The sequence below is a fragment of the Schistocerca piceifrons genome, chromosome 6 (assembly GCF_021461385.2).
Source record: "Schistocerca piceifrons isolate TAMUIC-IGC-003096 chromosome 6, iqSchPice1.1, whole genome shotgun sequence".
NCBI classification, from domain to species: Eukaryota; Metazoa; Arthropoda; class Insecta; order Orthoptera; family Acrididae; genus Schistocerca; species Schistocerca piceifrons.
Genome location: NC_060143.1, coordinates 484,621,806 through 484,639,776, shown reverse-complemented (window position 1 = coordinate 484,639,776; position 17,971 = coordinate 484,621,806). Strand labels below are relative to the sequence as shown.

General features: G+C 45.0%; 1 protein-coding gene across 1 annotated transcript in view; it reads right to left on the bottom strand.

The window, feature by feature from the left end:
- LOC124803395 (facilitated trehalose transporter Tret1-like) overlaps positions 1 to 17,713 on the bottom strand; it is a 35,292-nt gene extending 17,579 nt beyond the window's left edge. The window contains exon 1 of the mRNA XM_047264579.1: positions 16,611 to 17,713. Coding sequence (XP_047120535.1) covers positions 16,611 to 17,713 — 1,103 coding nt within the window. The remainder of the gene's footprint in view (positions 1 to 16,610) is intronic.
- Positions 17,714 to 17,971: the final 258 nt, after the last annotated feature.

Here is a 17,971-nt window from a genome sequence, read left to right as displayed (position 1 = left end):
ATGGCTACACAACTTAACAAGAAACGCGGAACTGGCCGCTGTTCGCGAACAGCTGAACGTGTTGATGGCCGCGGTCAGCCGTCTTCAGGCTGCTGCCTCGGAGTGTAGCGGCAGCGGGGAGTCTGGTGCGTCGCATGGTACACCCCAGGTGTTACATGCTTCACCCACTGTCCCTGCTGTCGAGACATCTTCGCGGGTACCGGGCACGGTTGGGCCACCCTCTCCCCAAGGGGAGTGGCGGGTTCAGCGACGTTCGTGGCGCACGAGTCGGAGGGTAAATGCGGAGGCTGGCCGTGTGGCATCGCCCGCTCTGCCTGTGAGTGGACATGTGGCCGCTCCTTCAGCAAGGTCCGAGCAGGCATACCGGTGGAGGGGTTTATTAGTTATTGGGAGCTCCAACGTTAGGCGGGTGATGGAGCCCCTTAGGGAAATAGCGGAAAGGTCGGGGAAGAAGACCAGTGTTCACTCTGTCTGCATGCTGGGGGGTCTCATCCGAGATGTGGAGGAGGGCCTGCCGGCGGCGATAGAGAGCACTGGGTGCACCCGACTACAAATTGTTGCTCATGTCGGCACCAATGACTCCTGCCGTCTTGGTTCAGAGGTCATCCTCAGTTCGTACAGGCGGTTGGCGGAATTGGTGAAGGCGGAAAGCCTCGCTCGCGGGGTGGAATCAGAGCTAACTATTTGTAGTATCGTTCCCAGAACCGATCGCGGTCCTCTGGTTTGGAGCCGAGTGGAAGGCTTAAACCAGAGGCTCAGGCGATTCTGCGGAGATCTGGGGTGCAAATTTCTCGACCCCCGCTATCGGGTGGAGAAATGTAGGGTTCCCGCTGAATAGGTCAGGAGTGCACTGCACGCCGGAAGCGGCTACACGGGTAGCGGAGTACGTGTGGAGTGCACATGGGAGTTTTTTAGGTTAGAGAATTCCCTCCTTAGGCCCGACAAAACGCCTCCTGAGACGCGGCAAGGTAGGAGTAGGCAAAATGCAACAGGGAATAACAATACTGATGTGCTAATAGTAAACTGCAGGAGCGTCTATGGAAAGGTCCCAGAACTGCTCTCATTAATAAACGGTCACAACGGCCATATAGTACTAGGGACAGAAAGTTGGCTGAAACCAGATGTAAACAGTAATGAAATCCTAAACTCAGTTTGGAATGTATACCGCAGAGACAGGCTGGACAGTGAAGGGGGAGGCATGTTTATAGCGATAAGAAGTGCAATAGTATCGAAGGAAATTGACGGAGATCCGAAATGTGAAATAATTTGAGTGAAGGTCACGGTTAAAGCAGGCTCAGACATGGTAATTGGATGTCTCTATAGGCCCTCTGGCTCAGCAGCTGTTGTGGCTGAGGACTTGAACGATAATTTGGAAAATATTTCGAGTAGATTTCCCCACCATGTTATAGTTCTGGGTGGAGATTTTAATTTGCCGGATATAGACTGGGAGACTCTAACGTTTATAACGCGTGGCAGGGACAAAGAATCCAGTGAAATTTTTTTAAGTGCTTTATCTGAAAACTACCTTGAGTTAAACAGAGAACCGACTCGTGGCGATAACATATTAGACCTTCTGGTGGCAAACAGATCCGAACTATTTGAAACAGTTAACGCAGAACAGGGAATCAGCGATCATAAAGCGGTTACTGCATCGATGATTTCAGCCGTAAATAGAAATATAAAAAAGGTAGGAAGATTTTTCTGTTTATCAAAAGTAACAAAAAGCAGATTACAGAGTACCTGACGGCTCAACACAAAAGTATTGTCTCAAGTACAGATAGTGTTGAGGATCAGTGGACGAAGTTCAAAACCATCGTACAATATGCTTTAGATGAGTATGTGCCAAGCAAGATCGTAAGAGATGGAAAAGAGCCACCGTGGTACAACAACCGACTTAGAAAACTGCTGCGGAAGCAAAGGGAACTTCACAGCAAACATAAACATAGCCAAAGCCTTGCAGACAAACAAAAATTACGCGAAGCGAAACGTAGTGTGAGGAGGGCTATGAGAGAGGGGTTCAATGAATTCGAAAGTAAAGTTCTATGTACTGACTTGGCAGAAATCCTAAGAAATTTTGGTCTTATGTCAAAGCGGTAGGTGGATCAAAACAAAATGTCCAGACACTATGTGACCAAAATGGTACTGAAACAGAGGATGACAGACTAAAGGCCGAAATACTAAATGTCTTTTTCCAAAGCTGTTTCACAGAGGAAGACTGCACTGTAGTTCCTTCTCTAGATTGTCGCACAGATGACAAAATGGTAGATATCGAAATAGACGAAAGAGGGATAGAGAAAAAATTAAAATCGCTCAAAAGAGGAAAGGCAGCTGGACATGATGGGATATCAGTTCGATTTTACACAGACTATGCGAAGGAACTTGCCCCCCTTCTTGCAGTGGTGTACCGTAGGTCTCTAGAAGAGCGTAGCTTTCCAAAGGATTGGAAAAGGGCACAGGTCATCCCCGTTTTCAAATGGTTCAAATGGCTCTGAGCACGATGGGACTTAACATCTGAGGTCATCAGTCCCCTAGAACTTAGAACTACTTAAACCTAACTAACCAAAGGACATCACACACGTCCATGCCCGAGGGAGGAGTCGAACCTGCGACCGTAGCGGTCGCGCGGTTCCAGACTGAAGCGCCTAGAACCGCTCGGCCATTGCGGCCGGCCCCGTTTTCAAGAAGGGACGTCGAATAGATGTGCACAACTATAGACCTATATCTCTAACGTCGATCAGTTGTAGAATTTTGGAACACGTATTATGTTCGAGTATAATGAATTTTCTGGAGACTAGAAATCTACTCTGTAGGAATCGGCATAGATTTCGAAAAAGACGGTCGTGTGAAACCCAGCTCGCGCTATTCGTCCACGAAACTCAGAGGGCCATAGGCACGGGTTCACAGGTAGATGCCGTGTTTCTTGACTTCCGCAAGGCGTTCGATACAGTTCCCCACAGTCTTTTAATGAACAAAGTAAGAGCATATGGACTATCAGACCAAATGTGTGATTGGATTGAAGAGTTACTAGATAACAGAACGCAGCATGTCATTCTCAATGGAGAGAAGTCTTCCGAAGTAAGAGTGATTTCAGGTGTGCCGCAGGGGAGTGTCATAGGACCGTTGCTATTCACATTATACATAAATGACTTTGTGGATGACATCGGAAGTTCACTGAGGCTTTTTGCGGATGATGCTGTGGTGTATCGAGAGGTTGTAACAATGGAAAATTGTACTGAAATGCAGGAGGATCTGCAGCGAATTGACGCATTGTGCAGGGAATGGCAGTTCAATCTCAATGTAGACAAGTGTAATGTGCTGCGAATACATAGAAAGATAGAGCCCTTATCACTTAGCTAAAAAATAGCAGGTCAGCAACTGGAAGCAGTTAATTCCCTAAATTACCTGGGAGTACGCATTAGGAGTGATTTAAAATGGAATGATCATATAAAGTTGATCGTCGGTAAAGAAGATGCCAAACTGAGATTCATTGGAAGAATCCTAAGGAAATGCAATCCGAAAACAAAGTAAGTAGGTTACAGTACGCTTGTTCGCCCACTGCTTGAATACTGCTCAGCAGTTTGGGATCCGTACCAGATAGGGTTGATAGAAGACATAGAGAAGATCCAACGGAAAGCAGCGTGCTTCGTTACAGGATCATTTAGTAATCGCGAAAGCGTTACGGAGATGATAGATAAACTCCAGTGGAAGACTCTGCAGGAGAGACGCTCAATAGCTCGGTACGGGGTTTTGTTAATGTTTCGAGAACATACCTTCACCGAAGAGTCAAGCAGTATATTGCTCCCTCCAATGTATATCTCGCGAAGAGACCATGAGGATAAAATCAGGGAGATTAGAGCCCACACAGAAGCATACCGACAATCCTTTCCACGAACAATACGAGACTGGAATAGAAGGGAGAACCGATAGAGGTACTCAGGGTACCCTCCGCCACACACCTTCAGGTGGCTTGCGGAGTATGGGTGTAGATGTAGATGTAGATTCATCCAGTGAGGAGGCACGTTTCTATAGATACACGGTCCAGTCTCGATAATCGCGTGGTCTTTGCAATTGTAATTGACGAAGTCGATGGGTCAACGTGGGAACACCTATTGACAGTCTGGTGCTGAGCTCCATGTTGAACAAGATGCGCTCAACAGTGTGTTACGAAACACACGTCCTGTATGGATGCCGGTACGGCCTTGACCTATCAAATCTCTAGCTCCTAGATTTCTTTCATACGACTGTTGCGTCATCGAGAACCCTTGCGGGATACGGGGGAGCTGGGAGTAGCGGTCCGGGTTGAGCGGGATGTGAAGACAGCAAGATCTGCTTGAAACGCGATGTGTCTGGTGTCGACCTGGCAACGGAAGGCAGAGTGTTCGGCGCGAGCTACAGTTTTACGATTGGAAACAGAACCCTGTTGGATTGGTGCTACTAACATGGAGGGGATGGGAAACGACCGCCAGACGACAGTGCATGAATTCTGCAGCTGGTAATCCTGGAAGAGGAGCGGTATTTCTACCTAGTTACGTCTGGATCTTCAGCTGAGTTTTAGGGTACGTTCTTCAGTGATAAAATGTTGAGTGTGTAAAACTCCAGCAGCTTTTACACGCCCCTTGTCTTCCATTTGTAAGCGTCCATGTTTGTAGTGGATTCCCGAACGTTATTTTAAATAACTCAGTAACGGTGCTCGAGGGCGGTGCTACCATTGCATGTGTAAATAGTGATTCAGTAATAGCTGTTGCCACTTGTATTCTGTGGGCATTTTGTGCAAGGGTCTAGGATTAGTTAATCTTACATTTCGTGAGGCTCTTGTAACTGTAAAACTTGAGATCACAGTGTGGCTCATTAACGTGCAACTATTTCCTTAACTAAAATAGTTTCTTTACTGATCGTCTGAGGCCTTATTGCGTTCAGTGTAAGGCTTCCGTGCCCAACCGAATTGTAAACGATGTCACAGTGACGTAGTCCAATTGAATATTGCTCTGTCCTGTAAGCGGCACTAGATGTGCACTGAAACGCCGGATTATCTGTCTCTGAGCTGGAACAGCTCGTGAATATGTTGTTTGTTGTTATAGTATTAATCTTAGCTGCTGGATAATGCCTTTGCCAGTTACCTATTTTGTTGCTGAATGACAACTCGATTACTACCTATTAGTGTACGGTCTTCCATATAATGATTCGGGAATTATTGTTTTGTAAAAATAAATCATTGTCTGTGTCGAGTTTTATCCCTAAGCATTTCTGAATATGAATTATGCTCCAGAATTAATTTTTTTTTAATGCATCTTTTATTCTACATGTTTGAAAGTGTTACAGTTTGTAGATACATCCTTTAGGAACAATATTTTTATTTCTCCACATAATTTCCATACCTCTCAATTTCCTTACACCATCTTGGAACCAGCACCTATATACCCGCACGGTAAAATTCTGGACCTACCTGTTGGAGCCACTGTTTGGCAGCGTGCACAAGGGAGTCATCATCTTCAAACATTGTTCCAAGAAGAGAGTCTTTCTGTTTCCCAAAGAGATGATAGTCACATGGAGCCAGGTCAGGACTGTAAGGCGGGTGTTTCAGTGTTGTCCAGCCGAGTTTTGTGATCGCTTCCATGGTTTTTTGTTTGACATGTGGCCGTGCATTGTCGTGCAACAGCAAAACATCCTGCTTTTGCCGATTTGGTCGAACACGACTCAGTCTAGCTTGAAGTTTCTTCAGTGTCGTCACATATGCATCAGAATTTATGGTGGTTCCACTTGGCATGATGTCCACAAGCACGAGTCCTTCGGAACTGAAAAACACCGTAGCCATAACTTTCTCAGCAGAGGGTGCGGTTTTGAATTATTTTTACTTGGGTGAATTTGCATGATGCCACTCCACTGATTGCCTTTTCGTCTCTGGTGAAAAATGATGCAGCCATGTTTCATCACCTGTCACAATTCTTCCAAGAAATTCATCTCCACCATTCTCGTACTGTTCCAAAAGTTCGCTGCATACCGTTTTTCTTGTTTCTTTGTGAGCCACTGTCAACATCCTGGGAACCCACCTGACACAAACGTTTTTTAACGCCAAAACTTTCAGTATTCTGCAAACACGTCTTTCCCCTATCCCAGCGTAACGTGACAATTCATTCACTGTGATGCGTCTGTCAGCAGTCACCAATTCGTTAACTCTCTGCACATTGTCTGGAGTGTGGGCAGTACGAGGCCTGCTGCTGCGAGGACAATCCTCAATATTGCCGTGGCCGCTTTCATCACGTAACCTGCTTGCCCACCGACTAACTGTACTGCGAGCGACAGCAGCATCTCCATACACCTTGTGGATGTTTCCCATTGTCTCGTTTTCACAGCACAGGAATTCTATGACAGCACGTTGCTTCTGACGAACGTCAAGTGTAGCAGCCATCTTGAAGACATGCTGTGAGGGCGCCACTCACGGGAACAGGTTGAACTAAGTTTGTAAACAAGGGGGAAGGATGTATCTACACACTGTAAAACTTTCACACATGCAGAATGAAAACTGTATTTTTACAAAAATAGCGTGCATTTCTTTTGGAGCGACCCTCGTATTATTGATATGGGTGGCCTGTGATTCACTTTTAATCTTTGATTAATTCCATTCTGTAATTTTGTTTTAACTCTCTGTTTTGAATAGTCAGTGAAGTGCTCTATTAAATTCAGTGGCCCGTAAGTGGCTAAATATTGAATTAACTTTCATCATTTAGAGTTTGTTATTATTAATCTGTTGTAAATACTTGTGTGTGCTTTTACCTTTTCTTCAAATTCAGTAAGGCCTTCATCTGTACTGTTCCTGTATTTAATTCAGTTCATTTGCGGGGTCGTTCGATGATAAAAATTTTAAACCGTTCTAAAGAGTTTCTTTGGTAAATTAACAAGCCTGTTCAAGAAAATCAAGAAAGACAGTATGTAATGTTAGTTGTGGTTAGTAATGTAACGTGCATTTCAAATATCTTGGTTTCAATAAATGTATCAAAGTATTACTCTGCATCACAGTCACTCAACACTCGCTCCGCCCACCTGCACGGTACAGTGTACCAAAACTGCACTCTGTCGCTAAATGTGCTACATATTGCCTCCTGTCCTGTGTGACAGAGTGGACATGTTCTGCGATGTGGCGTGGACGTCCAACAATCTGTCACCTTCTCGTGGTTTCCGTATACGCTCACGGCAGGACATCCAGTCAGCCGACTTGCTTCATCCTTTGGGAGACGCTCATTCCACTGTAATCAGCTCTTTGACAAAGTCGCTTATATCAACAGTTTCCCCATCTAAAGACTGTATCGGCGCTGGAATGATTCCTCATTCGCCTCTGCTCCCTTACTACATTATATGATCAAACGCATCTGAACACACCTATGTAATGCGGAATTGGCCACTAGACGTTACGAGAAGCAGAGTCGCAAGTATAAAAGGAGGTAGGGCGTGTTGTGTTGTCAGTAGAGAAACAGGAACAGCAGAGGTGGTCGATCAGGAGAGTGTAGGGATTTCGAACGTGAACTAGTCACTGGATGTCGTCTGAGTACCAAATCCTGTAGGGTCATCTCAACCCTTCTAAAGTCGCCTAAGTTGCCTGTTCACTGATTTTATTGTAAAGTTGAAACAATTAAACAATACCAAGCAGTCCCCTTGTGCTGACATACAGGGGAAGTCGACTATTGTAGAGGGTGGGTGTAAACGATTGCATTAATTCAGCGGAAGCGATCATCCATGAGAGCCAAAGTGCTACCAGCAGTACAGATAACACAACGACTGTGCGTGGGGAGCTAAAAAAAGGGATAAAATGATGGAGTAACTCGTAAGACAAATATTTGTGATGTCAGTGCTAAGCGACACTTGGAGGTTGTTGTGACTCACAATTCACAATTTTTCACAACACAACTTTAATTGATGTAAGTTCACACGGTTGATGACTGAACATACAAACGAAAGGTAACAATAACGAAAAAAGTCTCCTAATTGAGGCAAACAAATGTTAACTTCTTATTTTCCACAAAGGTTCGTGGTAACACACTCACACACTAGTCACAGTCCAGTTCCGAGACGAAGACGTAATGTTCGACGGTTGCAGTACTCGAGGTCGGCCAGTTCCGAGACGAAGACGTAATCTTCGACGGTTGCAGTACTCGAGGTCGGCATCCGGCGTTCCTGCCCCTATATAGCTGTCTCCAGCCAGTCAGAATTCGGTGTAGTGATACTTCCTGCAGGCCGTGGCTCGAGCTCCTCCTGCAGGAAGTAGTGCTCGGAATGTCTGTTTCCAGTATCTTGTGTGTAAATAGCCGGTGTTTACCCTGGTGCTTTTGGGCACGCCTTTTGGCATAGGCAACCTCATCCTCTGTGGTGTTATATGGGTTGCCGGCCCTAAGGGGCTACCTTGGCTCCGGTATAACGGGTGTAGTGTAAAGAGCAATGCCACTTGAGAATGACTGGAAGAGAGTGATGTGGAGCAATAAATCACATTACACCCTACGGCAAACCGATAAAGGGGCTTGGTTTCGGCGAATGACAGGAGAACTTTATCTACTATCACATATAGTGCCAAAAATGAAGCACGAAGAAAGTGATGTAACTGTGTGGTGGTATCTCTCGTGGTTAGGCTGTAGTCTTCCTATTGCGCTTAAGAAAATGCTAAAAGCGGAAGAATATGAACACATTTTACAGTACGGTATATTATGTACAGTAGAATAACGGTTCGAAAACGAGGGCTGTTTGAATCAGCAGAATAATGCACTCAGAAATCAGCGTCTGTGAGGCAGTGGTTTGTGGACTGTAAGTTTCCTCAAATGGACTGGCCTGTCCGAGTCTCGACCTGAACCAATGGAACAACTTTGTGATGAGATAGAACGTCGACTTTGTTCCAGACACCAGAGTCGAACATTAATAAATTCTCTGGTTTCATCTACATCCAATGGATGGTTCAAGGCCGAGAGTACCCTGTACGACTATTGGTCCTTTCATTTTCTGTTCCACTCACAAAGAGAGAGAGACAAAAACGGCTATCTACATTCATGCTCATAAATTAAGGATAATGCTGATACACGGTGAAACAACGTTCTGGTGGGTGGATTGCGGTTTTAAATCACGTCGGGCGCTGGCAGCAGTCCACATACGCAGAGGTGTGTTGGTGCATGTCAGAGTACGGTGCAGCGAGCAAGTGTGCAAACGTTATCAGACGTGCTAATGGTGACTGTGTGTTGAAAATGGCTCAAAGAAGACATAATGATAACGTTATGAGGGGTAGAGTGCTAGGGCGACTGGAAGCTGGTCAAACACAGCAGGTCATAGCACGGGCCCTCCGTGTACCACAAAGTGTTATCTCAAGATTACGGCAACGATTCCAGCAGACAGGAAACGTCTCCAGGCGCTACAGTACGGGACGTCCACGGTGTACAACACCACAACAAGACCGATATTTCAACATCAGTTCCCGCAGACGGCGACGGAGTACTGCAGGTAGCCCTGCCCGGGACCTTACCGCAGCCACTGGAAACAATTGTCTCCAGACACAGTCTACAGACGACTGAACAGACATGGTTTATTCGCCCAGAGAACTGCAAGGTGCATTCCACTGACCTCTGGTCACAGGAGAGCCCATAACGCCTGGTGTCAAGAACACAGTATATGGTCATTGGAACAGGGGTCCCAGGTTATGTTCACGGACGAGTCCAGGTATAGTTTGAACAGTGATTCTCGCCGGGCCTTAATCTGGCGTGAACCACGAACCAGATACCAGCCCCTTAATGCCCTTGAAAGGGACCTGTATGGAGGTCGTGGTTTGATGGTGTAGGGTGGGATTATGATTGGTGCACGTACACCCCTGCATGTCTTCTCCATAGGAACTGCAACAGGTCAGGTGTATCGGGGCGTCATTTTGCACCAGTATATCCGCCTTTTCAGGGTGCAGTGGGTCCCACCTTCCTCCTGATGGCTGATAACAACGCACGGCCCCACTGAGATGCCATCGTGGAGGAGTACCTTGAAACAGAAGACATCTGTGGAATGGAGTGGCCTGCCTGTTCTCCAGATGTAAACCCCATCGAGCACGTCTGGAATGCTCTCGGTCGACGTATGGCTGCACGTCTTCAAACCCCTACGACACTTCAGCTGCCCCGACAGGCACTGGTGCAAGAATGGAAGGCTATACCCCAGCAGCTGATCGATCACCTGATCCAGTGTACGCCAACCCGTTGGGCGGCATGTGTACGTGCGCATGGCGATCATATCCCATACTGAAGTCGGGGTACCTGCGCAGGAAACAGTGGCGTATTGTAGCACATGTGTTTCTGGACGGTTTTCTCAACTTATCACCAATACCGTGGACTTATATATCTGTGTCGTGTGTGTTCCCTATTTGCCTATGCTATTGGTACTAGTTTTGTGTAGTGCCACGGTGTGTGACACTATGTTCTACAACTATCCTTAATTTATGACCATGAGTATATATGCTTCTGTACGAGCCCTAATCTCCCTAATGTCATCTTTCTGGTCCGTACTCGTATAGTGGCAGCAGCAGAATCGCCCTGCACTCAGCCTCAGATGACTGTTCCCTAAACTTTCCCATTAGTGTTCCTCGAAGAGAACGTCTTCTCTCCAGTGATTCCCTATTGAATTCCTGAACCATTTCTGTAATACCAGCGTGGTATTCGAACCTACCGCCCGGCTCTGAACCGCCTCTGTGTCTTCTCTGAATCCGTCCTGGTGCGGATCCCAAACACGTGAATAGTATTCAGTACATTCGGTCCACTTTACAGATGAACCACACTTCTCTAAAATACTCCCAATAAGCAGAAGTCGACCATTCGCCTTCCCTAGTATAGTCCTTACATGCTCACTGCATTTCGTTTTGTTTTGTAACGTTACGCACAGTTATTTAATCTACGTGACTGAGCCAAGCAGCACGCTACTCATACTGTGTTCGGACATTTTGGCTTTCTTTTTCCTACTCATATGCATTAACTTACATTTTTCTACATTTAGATCTAGCTGCCATTCATCACACTAGCTAGAAATTTTGTCTATCTTGTATTCTCTTACAGTCCCTCAACGATGAAACCTTCCCTCAAACCACAGACAGTATCATCAGCAAACAGTGGCAGACTGTTGCTTACCCTGTTCGTAATATCATATACCTATATAGAAAATAACGGCGCTTCTATCACACTACTCTTGTGTACTCTCGACGATGCCCATGTTTCTGATGTCGAGGACAACACATCGGGCTATGTTACTTAAGAAGTCTTCGAGCCACTCACTTATATCGGAACCTATTCAGTATGGTTGTACCTTCGTTAACAGTCGGCACTACGGCACCGTGTCAAATGCTTTACGGAAATCTAGGAATATGGAATCTGCCTGTTGCCCTTCATTCATGGTTCGCAGGATTTCATATGAGAAAAGGGCACACTGAGTTTTTCAAGACCGATGCTTTCTAAAACCATGCTGAGTTGGGGACAGAAGTTTTTTCCTCTCAAGAAGATTTATTATATTGGAACTGAGAATATGTGCAAGGATTCTGCAGCAAACTGTTGTTAAAGGTAGTCGTCTGTAATTTTGCAGGTCCGTTCTTTTACCCTTCTGAAATACATGAGCCACCTGTGCTTTTTTCCAGTTATTTGAGACTTTTCACTGGGCAATAGATTCGCGATAGATGGAAGCTAAGTAAGGGGCAAGTGCTGTAGGATATCCTTTGTAAGGCATTTGACGCAGGGTGCCATTCCTCCTCAGACATTCAGACACCTCACTGAAAGTGTGCCCAGAAGAGTTCCCGTCTTCATAAACGCGAAGTAGGTATTCACCACATATTAGTGTCTTCTAATTGGTCACTGGCTACATTTTATCAGGTAGTGTGTACTCTCCTCACCGCTTCACGTGGCAGCAACACCACCTGGTGTCATTCACTCTCGCAATTTGCGCTTTAGTGTGCATTGAAACAGCTTATGGTTTCCGGATTCAACCTGCAAAGTACTTCCGCACTCCAGACAAATTCCGTGTTTAAGTCTTGTATCCTATAGATACTTCTGGTGGAGTTTCATTTTTTGCAACGCACATTTGCTTAGCATTTCTCTACGGATGGATTACGGTCTTCTATGGCTCTTGACTAATATGTGGCTATTTCGTCCTTCAATTTTTTCTAATACAATATTAGTTCTCTCAATTAATTTTCTTCTTTTCTTTAACGAATCACCATTTTTCCTCCTGCTAAATTTTCCTTTTCCATATTCATATTGCAGTATTATTACGTGCCGTGTTAGGTATTTGTTTGTTACTAACAGAGTGACTGAGTCACCGCACCAGATGAATCATAAGGAACTGCGACTACTGACTTTTTTATTTCCTAATATTTTAGTTTACTAGATTGCTCACAATTTTTCTGTCAAGGTGGTTGCTAGTTTCCCAGGGGCGGCTAAAGGAGTAAGCTGGTCTGCTTGGACTACTGTGCGTTTAGTAACATCAATCCCTGGCGTTCCGCTGTACGGTTCGTCACCATGACAACAGGTATCGAATTTATAGAAGGTGCATGCTAACAAGCATTCCTTACTGATAACGGATTCCATTTTCGCCCCAGTTTTATCTTATAACTCATGGAATATTGTATTTCTTTCTTTTTTCGCTGCTGGTCGGATCTCTCGTATTGTTATGTCAAGAAAGGAAATGCAAGAAAGACACGCAAGTCAGGTCGATGATACATTTTCTGTTCTTTCGAATACCTAACGTAATATAATTAGTAATAACTTACCCGAATCCATGTGCTGCTTATATTTAAATAACCAACGTTCCGAAAACAACTTGACGATCCGGAAGTTAGTACCATTTTGCACTTGGCCACTTTGATTTCTGTTCGTTATTAAAGAACACAATTCTAGGTTACTATTGTGAAGATTCCAGTAATTATGTGTTACAGAGTTAAATGTCGTTAAAACAAGATGTACTAGTATAATGCCACTTACGTCCTCGCTTTCTGGGACCATGACAAAGAACTCCCAGCTACTGCAGGCATTCACGCAGACAGTAAATCACCGCGCAAGGTGGCTCCAGCCATGCTCATCCTTTTATGAACGGCGTGTCGCTTGCAGAGATATTTGTTTTGTCTCCGGCTGCTACCAGCTGTGCGCAGTGCTGTATCCCGTAACACCTAAATAGCAGATCTACAATGCAAGAAGAGAGAGCCAAATACTGTTTAACATTTGATACATACACTCACTTCTTTGTCTCTAATAGATGTTCTTTATTAGCTAATCCGACACTGATTATAGGAGTAAAAGAAACAGGACAGTAAAATAGAATTAGGGATAGGACTATACGACAGAGGTAAATATTGACAGTGTGTGGCAGGTAGGGGAAACTCTAGAGAGACTGAGACGGAAAGAAGTAGAAAAAAAGTGTGTAAAATTTCACTCAGTGTAACGTAACAGATTGTTTGCTTCCCATCTCTTTCTTCCATTAGCAACTTCAAAAATTCAAAAGTCAAACCAACATTATACTCACCTCACTCAGCGATTCGTCTGTTATCATTCGGAGTAAATACTACATTTTGCAACTTTTCAATATTTGGTAGGCTTATCAAGAATATCTATGCAGATCTTTCAAGCGCTATCGCTTTTTGAATATCAATAAATATATTTAATATGTTATACACCTAACCTGCCATCAGGAAACCTGCAACCGGGTCATATGGATGAGGTATATCCTACGTATAAAAGGAAAACTCTTTTATTAAAGCACTGCAGATACACTTTTTACATCAGTTTACACACATACAAAATTTTATCACGTATGGTGTACACACTAGTTATTCATGTGAGTTTATAACTTGAGTAGTGTTGCATACTTAAATTTCACAGACATCTTCTTTTGCTAGGACGCTCACGTACTGTACAGTAAAGTATATTCTAAAAAAAAAAGCTGAACATCGATACTCTTAATCACGCTACTGATTTATTTATTCTGACATTTTTATTTTAAAACACTTTCGCCACCGATCAGTACACAAGACTTACACACTCGATATTCGGAGCTCGGAATGTTTCCAGCAACAAAGTACAGTATATCAGCGTATGACAGGCGATGTTTACTGAATGCTAAAGAATATTGTCCGGATTTTTAATGACAAGAAGGAAAAAGCGCATTAACTCCAACTGTTTCGAAACGTCGTCGAATGCAGTCAGCATTTTTGTAATTTCATATTGCAACTTGCGATACGTGTGACTAGAGCCTCCTTCGGGTAGACCATTCGCCGGGTGCAAGTCTTTCGATGTCCGATGTGACGCCACTTCGGTGACTTGCGCGTCGATGGGGATGAAATGATGATGATTAGGATAACACAACACCCAGTCCTTGAGCGGAGAAAATCTCCGACCCAGCCAGGAATCGAACCCGGGCCCTTAGAATTGACATTCTGTGGCGCTGACCACTCAGCTACCGGGAGCGAACCATACTGCAGCTAATTGTGTGGCATCAGGTAATGTTACTTTTCATTCGTATTTACTCGACTACGCCACGAAATAAGACGGATACCGCTGATATCTGGCTGTGTAGGTCATTATAGACACTGCTCCATTAAATGTGTTTTACTTACTAAAGCACATCCTAATAAAGTATAGTAGAGCTTTGTGAAGCCTTTGACCTACCCCAAGTTCAACAATCTGAAAGCATTCAGTGATAACCACGTGGAATACGCATATAAATGAGTCTTTAGTCTAGTTGCTGGCAATCGTACAGAATACAGAAACAATATCAGCATAATACCTCGTTGTGTTAATTACTTAGGAAATCAAAGGCTTCTGTTTCTCTCTCCCTCTCTTTAGTTTAGGTTCAACAAGTGTATTAAATAAACAGAAAAAATATGGAGAGAAAGCGAAACTGGAGCTTAGCACCTGGTCGGCGACGACGTCGTCACGGATGGAGTACAGGGTCAGATTTGACGGGAATGAGAAGCAGGAGCAGTCAAGGTCTTGCTTTTAAGGGAAACCTTCTAATATTAACCTTAAAGAAGAACCCAAAACCGGAAACCAGGCTAATGGTGCGGAGTTTGAACCCTAATCCTCCAGAATGCGTCTGAACCATCACCCACCTGACACGATACGAATGGACAAAAACTCGAGCTGCACAAAATTTAATTGCTCTGATCAATTTAAGGAACCCCATAACAATATTAACAGGATACAACGTGATCCCATAGCACACAGACTGTGAAAGAGTGTTCATTTGCTGACCGGGTCATCCGACACACTTTATAACGTATTAAAAAAGCTCATCATAATATTCGTATCAAATACATTTGTAAAGCCCAATCATTTTGAATGTCAACAAACGATTCAGTATTCCGAGCAGCTAAAGACGCTTTCCAATGGATGTAATAAAACTCACATGTGACAGTGTAGACTCGATTGTCGTTTATTTTAGCTACAGAAGATATATCAAGAAACAATATTACATTCTGAAGGAGAGGACGTGTACCCTTCTGAGGAGTACCCATTGTAGCGTTTATGTGGGAGAAGTTGCAACTGTGTGATGCATGATTATTTCGTTACTCTATACAGAATACATGCCCTTCACTGGTAGTTCAGTAAAATCTGAACAGGTTGAAATTGTCACCATTCTTTCGTAACTTAGAAGAGTTTCTTTCAAGCTACCGTGTGCCTACACCTCGAGGAGATTCTCCATCTTTCAAAGTTTCTTACCGAAACGCTGATTTTCTCCTTCTTTACCGAGAATTCATTGCTTTTGTTTTTGAAAAAATAGATCTTGTAACAATTTGAATGTCTGAATGGCAGCCGAGATGTGTTCTGGTAGTTCTCTCGGTAGCACACTGAGCGTCGAACTTAGAGGTCAGAATATCGGTACAGATTTATATGTTCGAATTTACACACATTCATTTGATTACAGCTTCCAATATGCAACTTGATTATGGCGACAATAAGAGGTCCTCTTCTAAGCAGGCAACATGCATCAAAATTCTCTGTTTATAGCTGCTTACTCATTTACTTCGCCGCGAATAATAATCTGAGGGAGTTTTAAATATTTATGAAACTTCTGGAATGGGCAGGGTCCGTTAGATATCTTCACCAAACGGTATGTAGATATTTGACGTTGCATGCAAATCTGCTTATAGACTTTGGCGAGTTACCCTTGTGGGCAACATATTCAGGATGGTTCAATGGAACCTGAATCGGTCAAAAGTTCAGTATTGTATGCAGTCTAGCCGAACAATAAAATTTGTCGTACAAGAATTACTAGCAGATTTTCTTCCGAAAAAGACAATGCGTCAATTCTGCTAAGGGTCCACAGATGTTGTAGAATTGGCAAATGACATCTGAGTCACCCAGTAGTTGATAGTGTTCAGGGTTCGTTTGTACACTTCACTGTTAAGCTAAGTTTTCGTCTCTGCTACTGGGACTCGGTCGTATGGAGAGGACTGGAGTTTTTTCTTCTTCTTCTTTGTCTCCCCACTAAGTTCAGAAATAATGTCTGCTATGGGCCTGTTCATTGTCTCTGGCAAGAAGAAAAATATGTAAACGTTACTGAGGATGCAACAAGTGGCGAAGAACCAGTAACAGCCATAGAGTCCTAACCAGTCTAGCAGGACAACATACGACTTGATTACGGCTGTCACAATGAACGTGTGCGCTGTGAAGCCGATCGAGACGGCTATGGGTAGCGCTTCCGGCGAGAAGCTCTCGTTGATGACCACGTAGAGAAGAGCGCCGATGCCAATAGCGTTGAGCACCAGCAGAAGCGACATCGCAGCGACGGGCAGCCACCACACTACGGTCACGTCAATGTGACTGTCCTTGGCGAAGAAGTACCCGCCGAGGGCAGCGAGGCAGAGGGCCATGCCAGCATTGGTAGCCAGCAGCAGCGGTCTGCGACCAGCGCGGTCCACCAGCGCCGACGACAGGAGAGTGGCCAACAGCTGGAGCGCCGCTACGACCACTGCTGACCATCCAGCCGAAACGCCGTTCTCCGCCTCCGAGAACATCTGGACCACGTAGCTGAGGACTACTGGGCTGCCATTCAGCGACTGGTTGAGGTTGAGCACGATCGCTGTGACGGTGCTGAGGCGACAGGCGCTGTCTCTCAGGAACTCAGCGAGAGACATCCGAGTGCGTCCGTCATCTTGAGTTCGAGCATCCGCATCAGCCCGAAGGCGTTCCAACTCTTGGGCGACGTCGTGACCAGCACTGCGGAACCAGCGAAGTGACTTCTCGGCTTTGTCCTCTCTGCCTCTGGACAGAAGATACTGCGGCGATTCGGGTAGGAAGAAGAAGCAGATCAGGTACAGCAGAGGGATGACGAAGCAGCCAGTACAGACTACGCGGTACGAAGAGGTGGCCCCAACGAGATATGCTACGAGGATACCGGCGTTGAACATGAGAGCGAAGAAGGTGCCCAGCGCCCCCCGCACGTGATCCTCGGCTGCCCCGTTGATGTACGTGGTGGACACGACGGCCGTGCAACCCGTGCCAAGGCAAGTGACCACCCGACCCAACATCAGTACTGGGAAGGAATGCGCCAGCAGCACGATGACACCTCCCAGGACCACCAAAGATCCTGCCACGTATCCAGCAGGCTTGAAGCCCCAGCGATGGCTGAAAAGACTGCACAGAGAAGGTCCAGTTGCCGAGATGAGGATCACGAGGGTTATCATCCATGAGGTCTCGCCTTTACTGAGGGGTCTGTCCAGTGGCTGTTCCATGCCTGCTGTCCCATTGCTTTCCAGCACCGGAAGAGACACAGCGTTCCAACCGACGACGTAGCCAGAGGCCAACGAAATGAGATTCGCTGCAACAAGAGAGAAAATTCGTCATTCATTGTACATCATACGTTGTATGGATAAATGACAGGTATAACAATCGTTTCTTATAGGCCTACATGTATCACGACTGGAAACGTTCTCTAGGCATTTTGGATTTGTATGTACAACTGTAAGTAGGCTGTATAGATTTTTTTATTG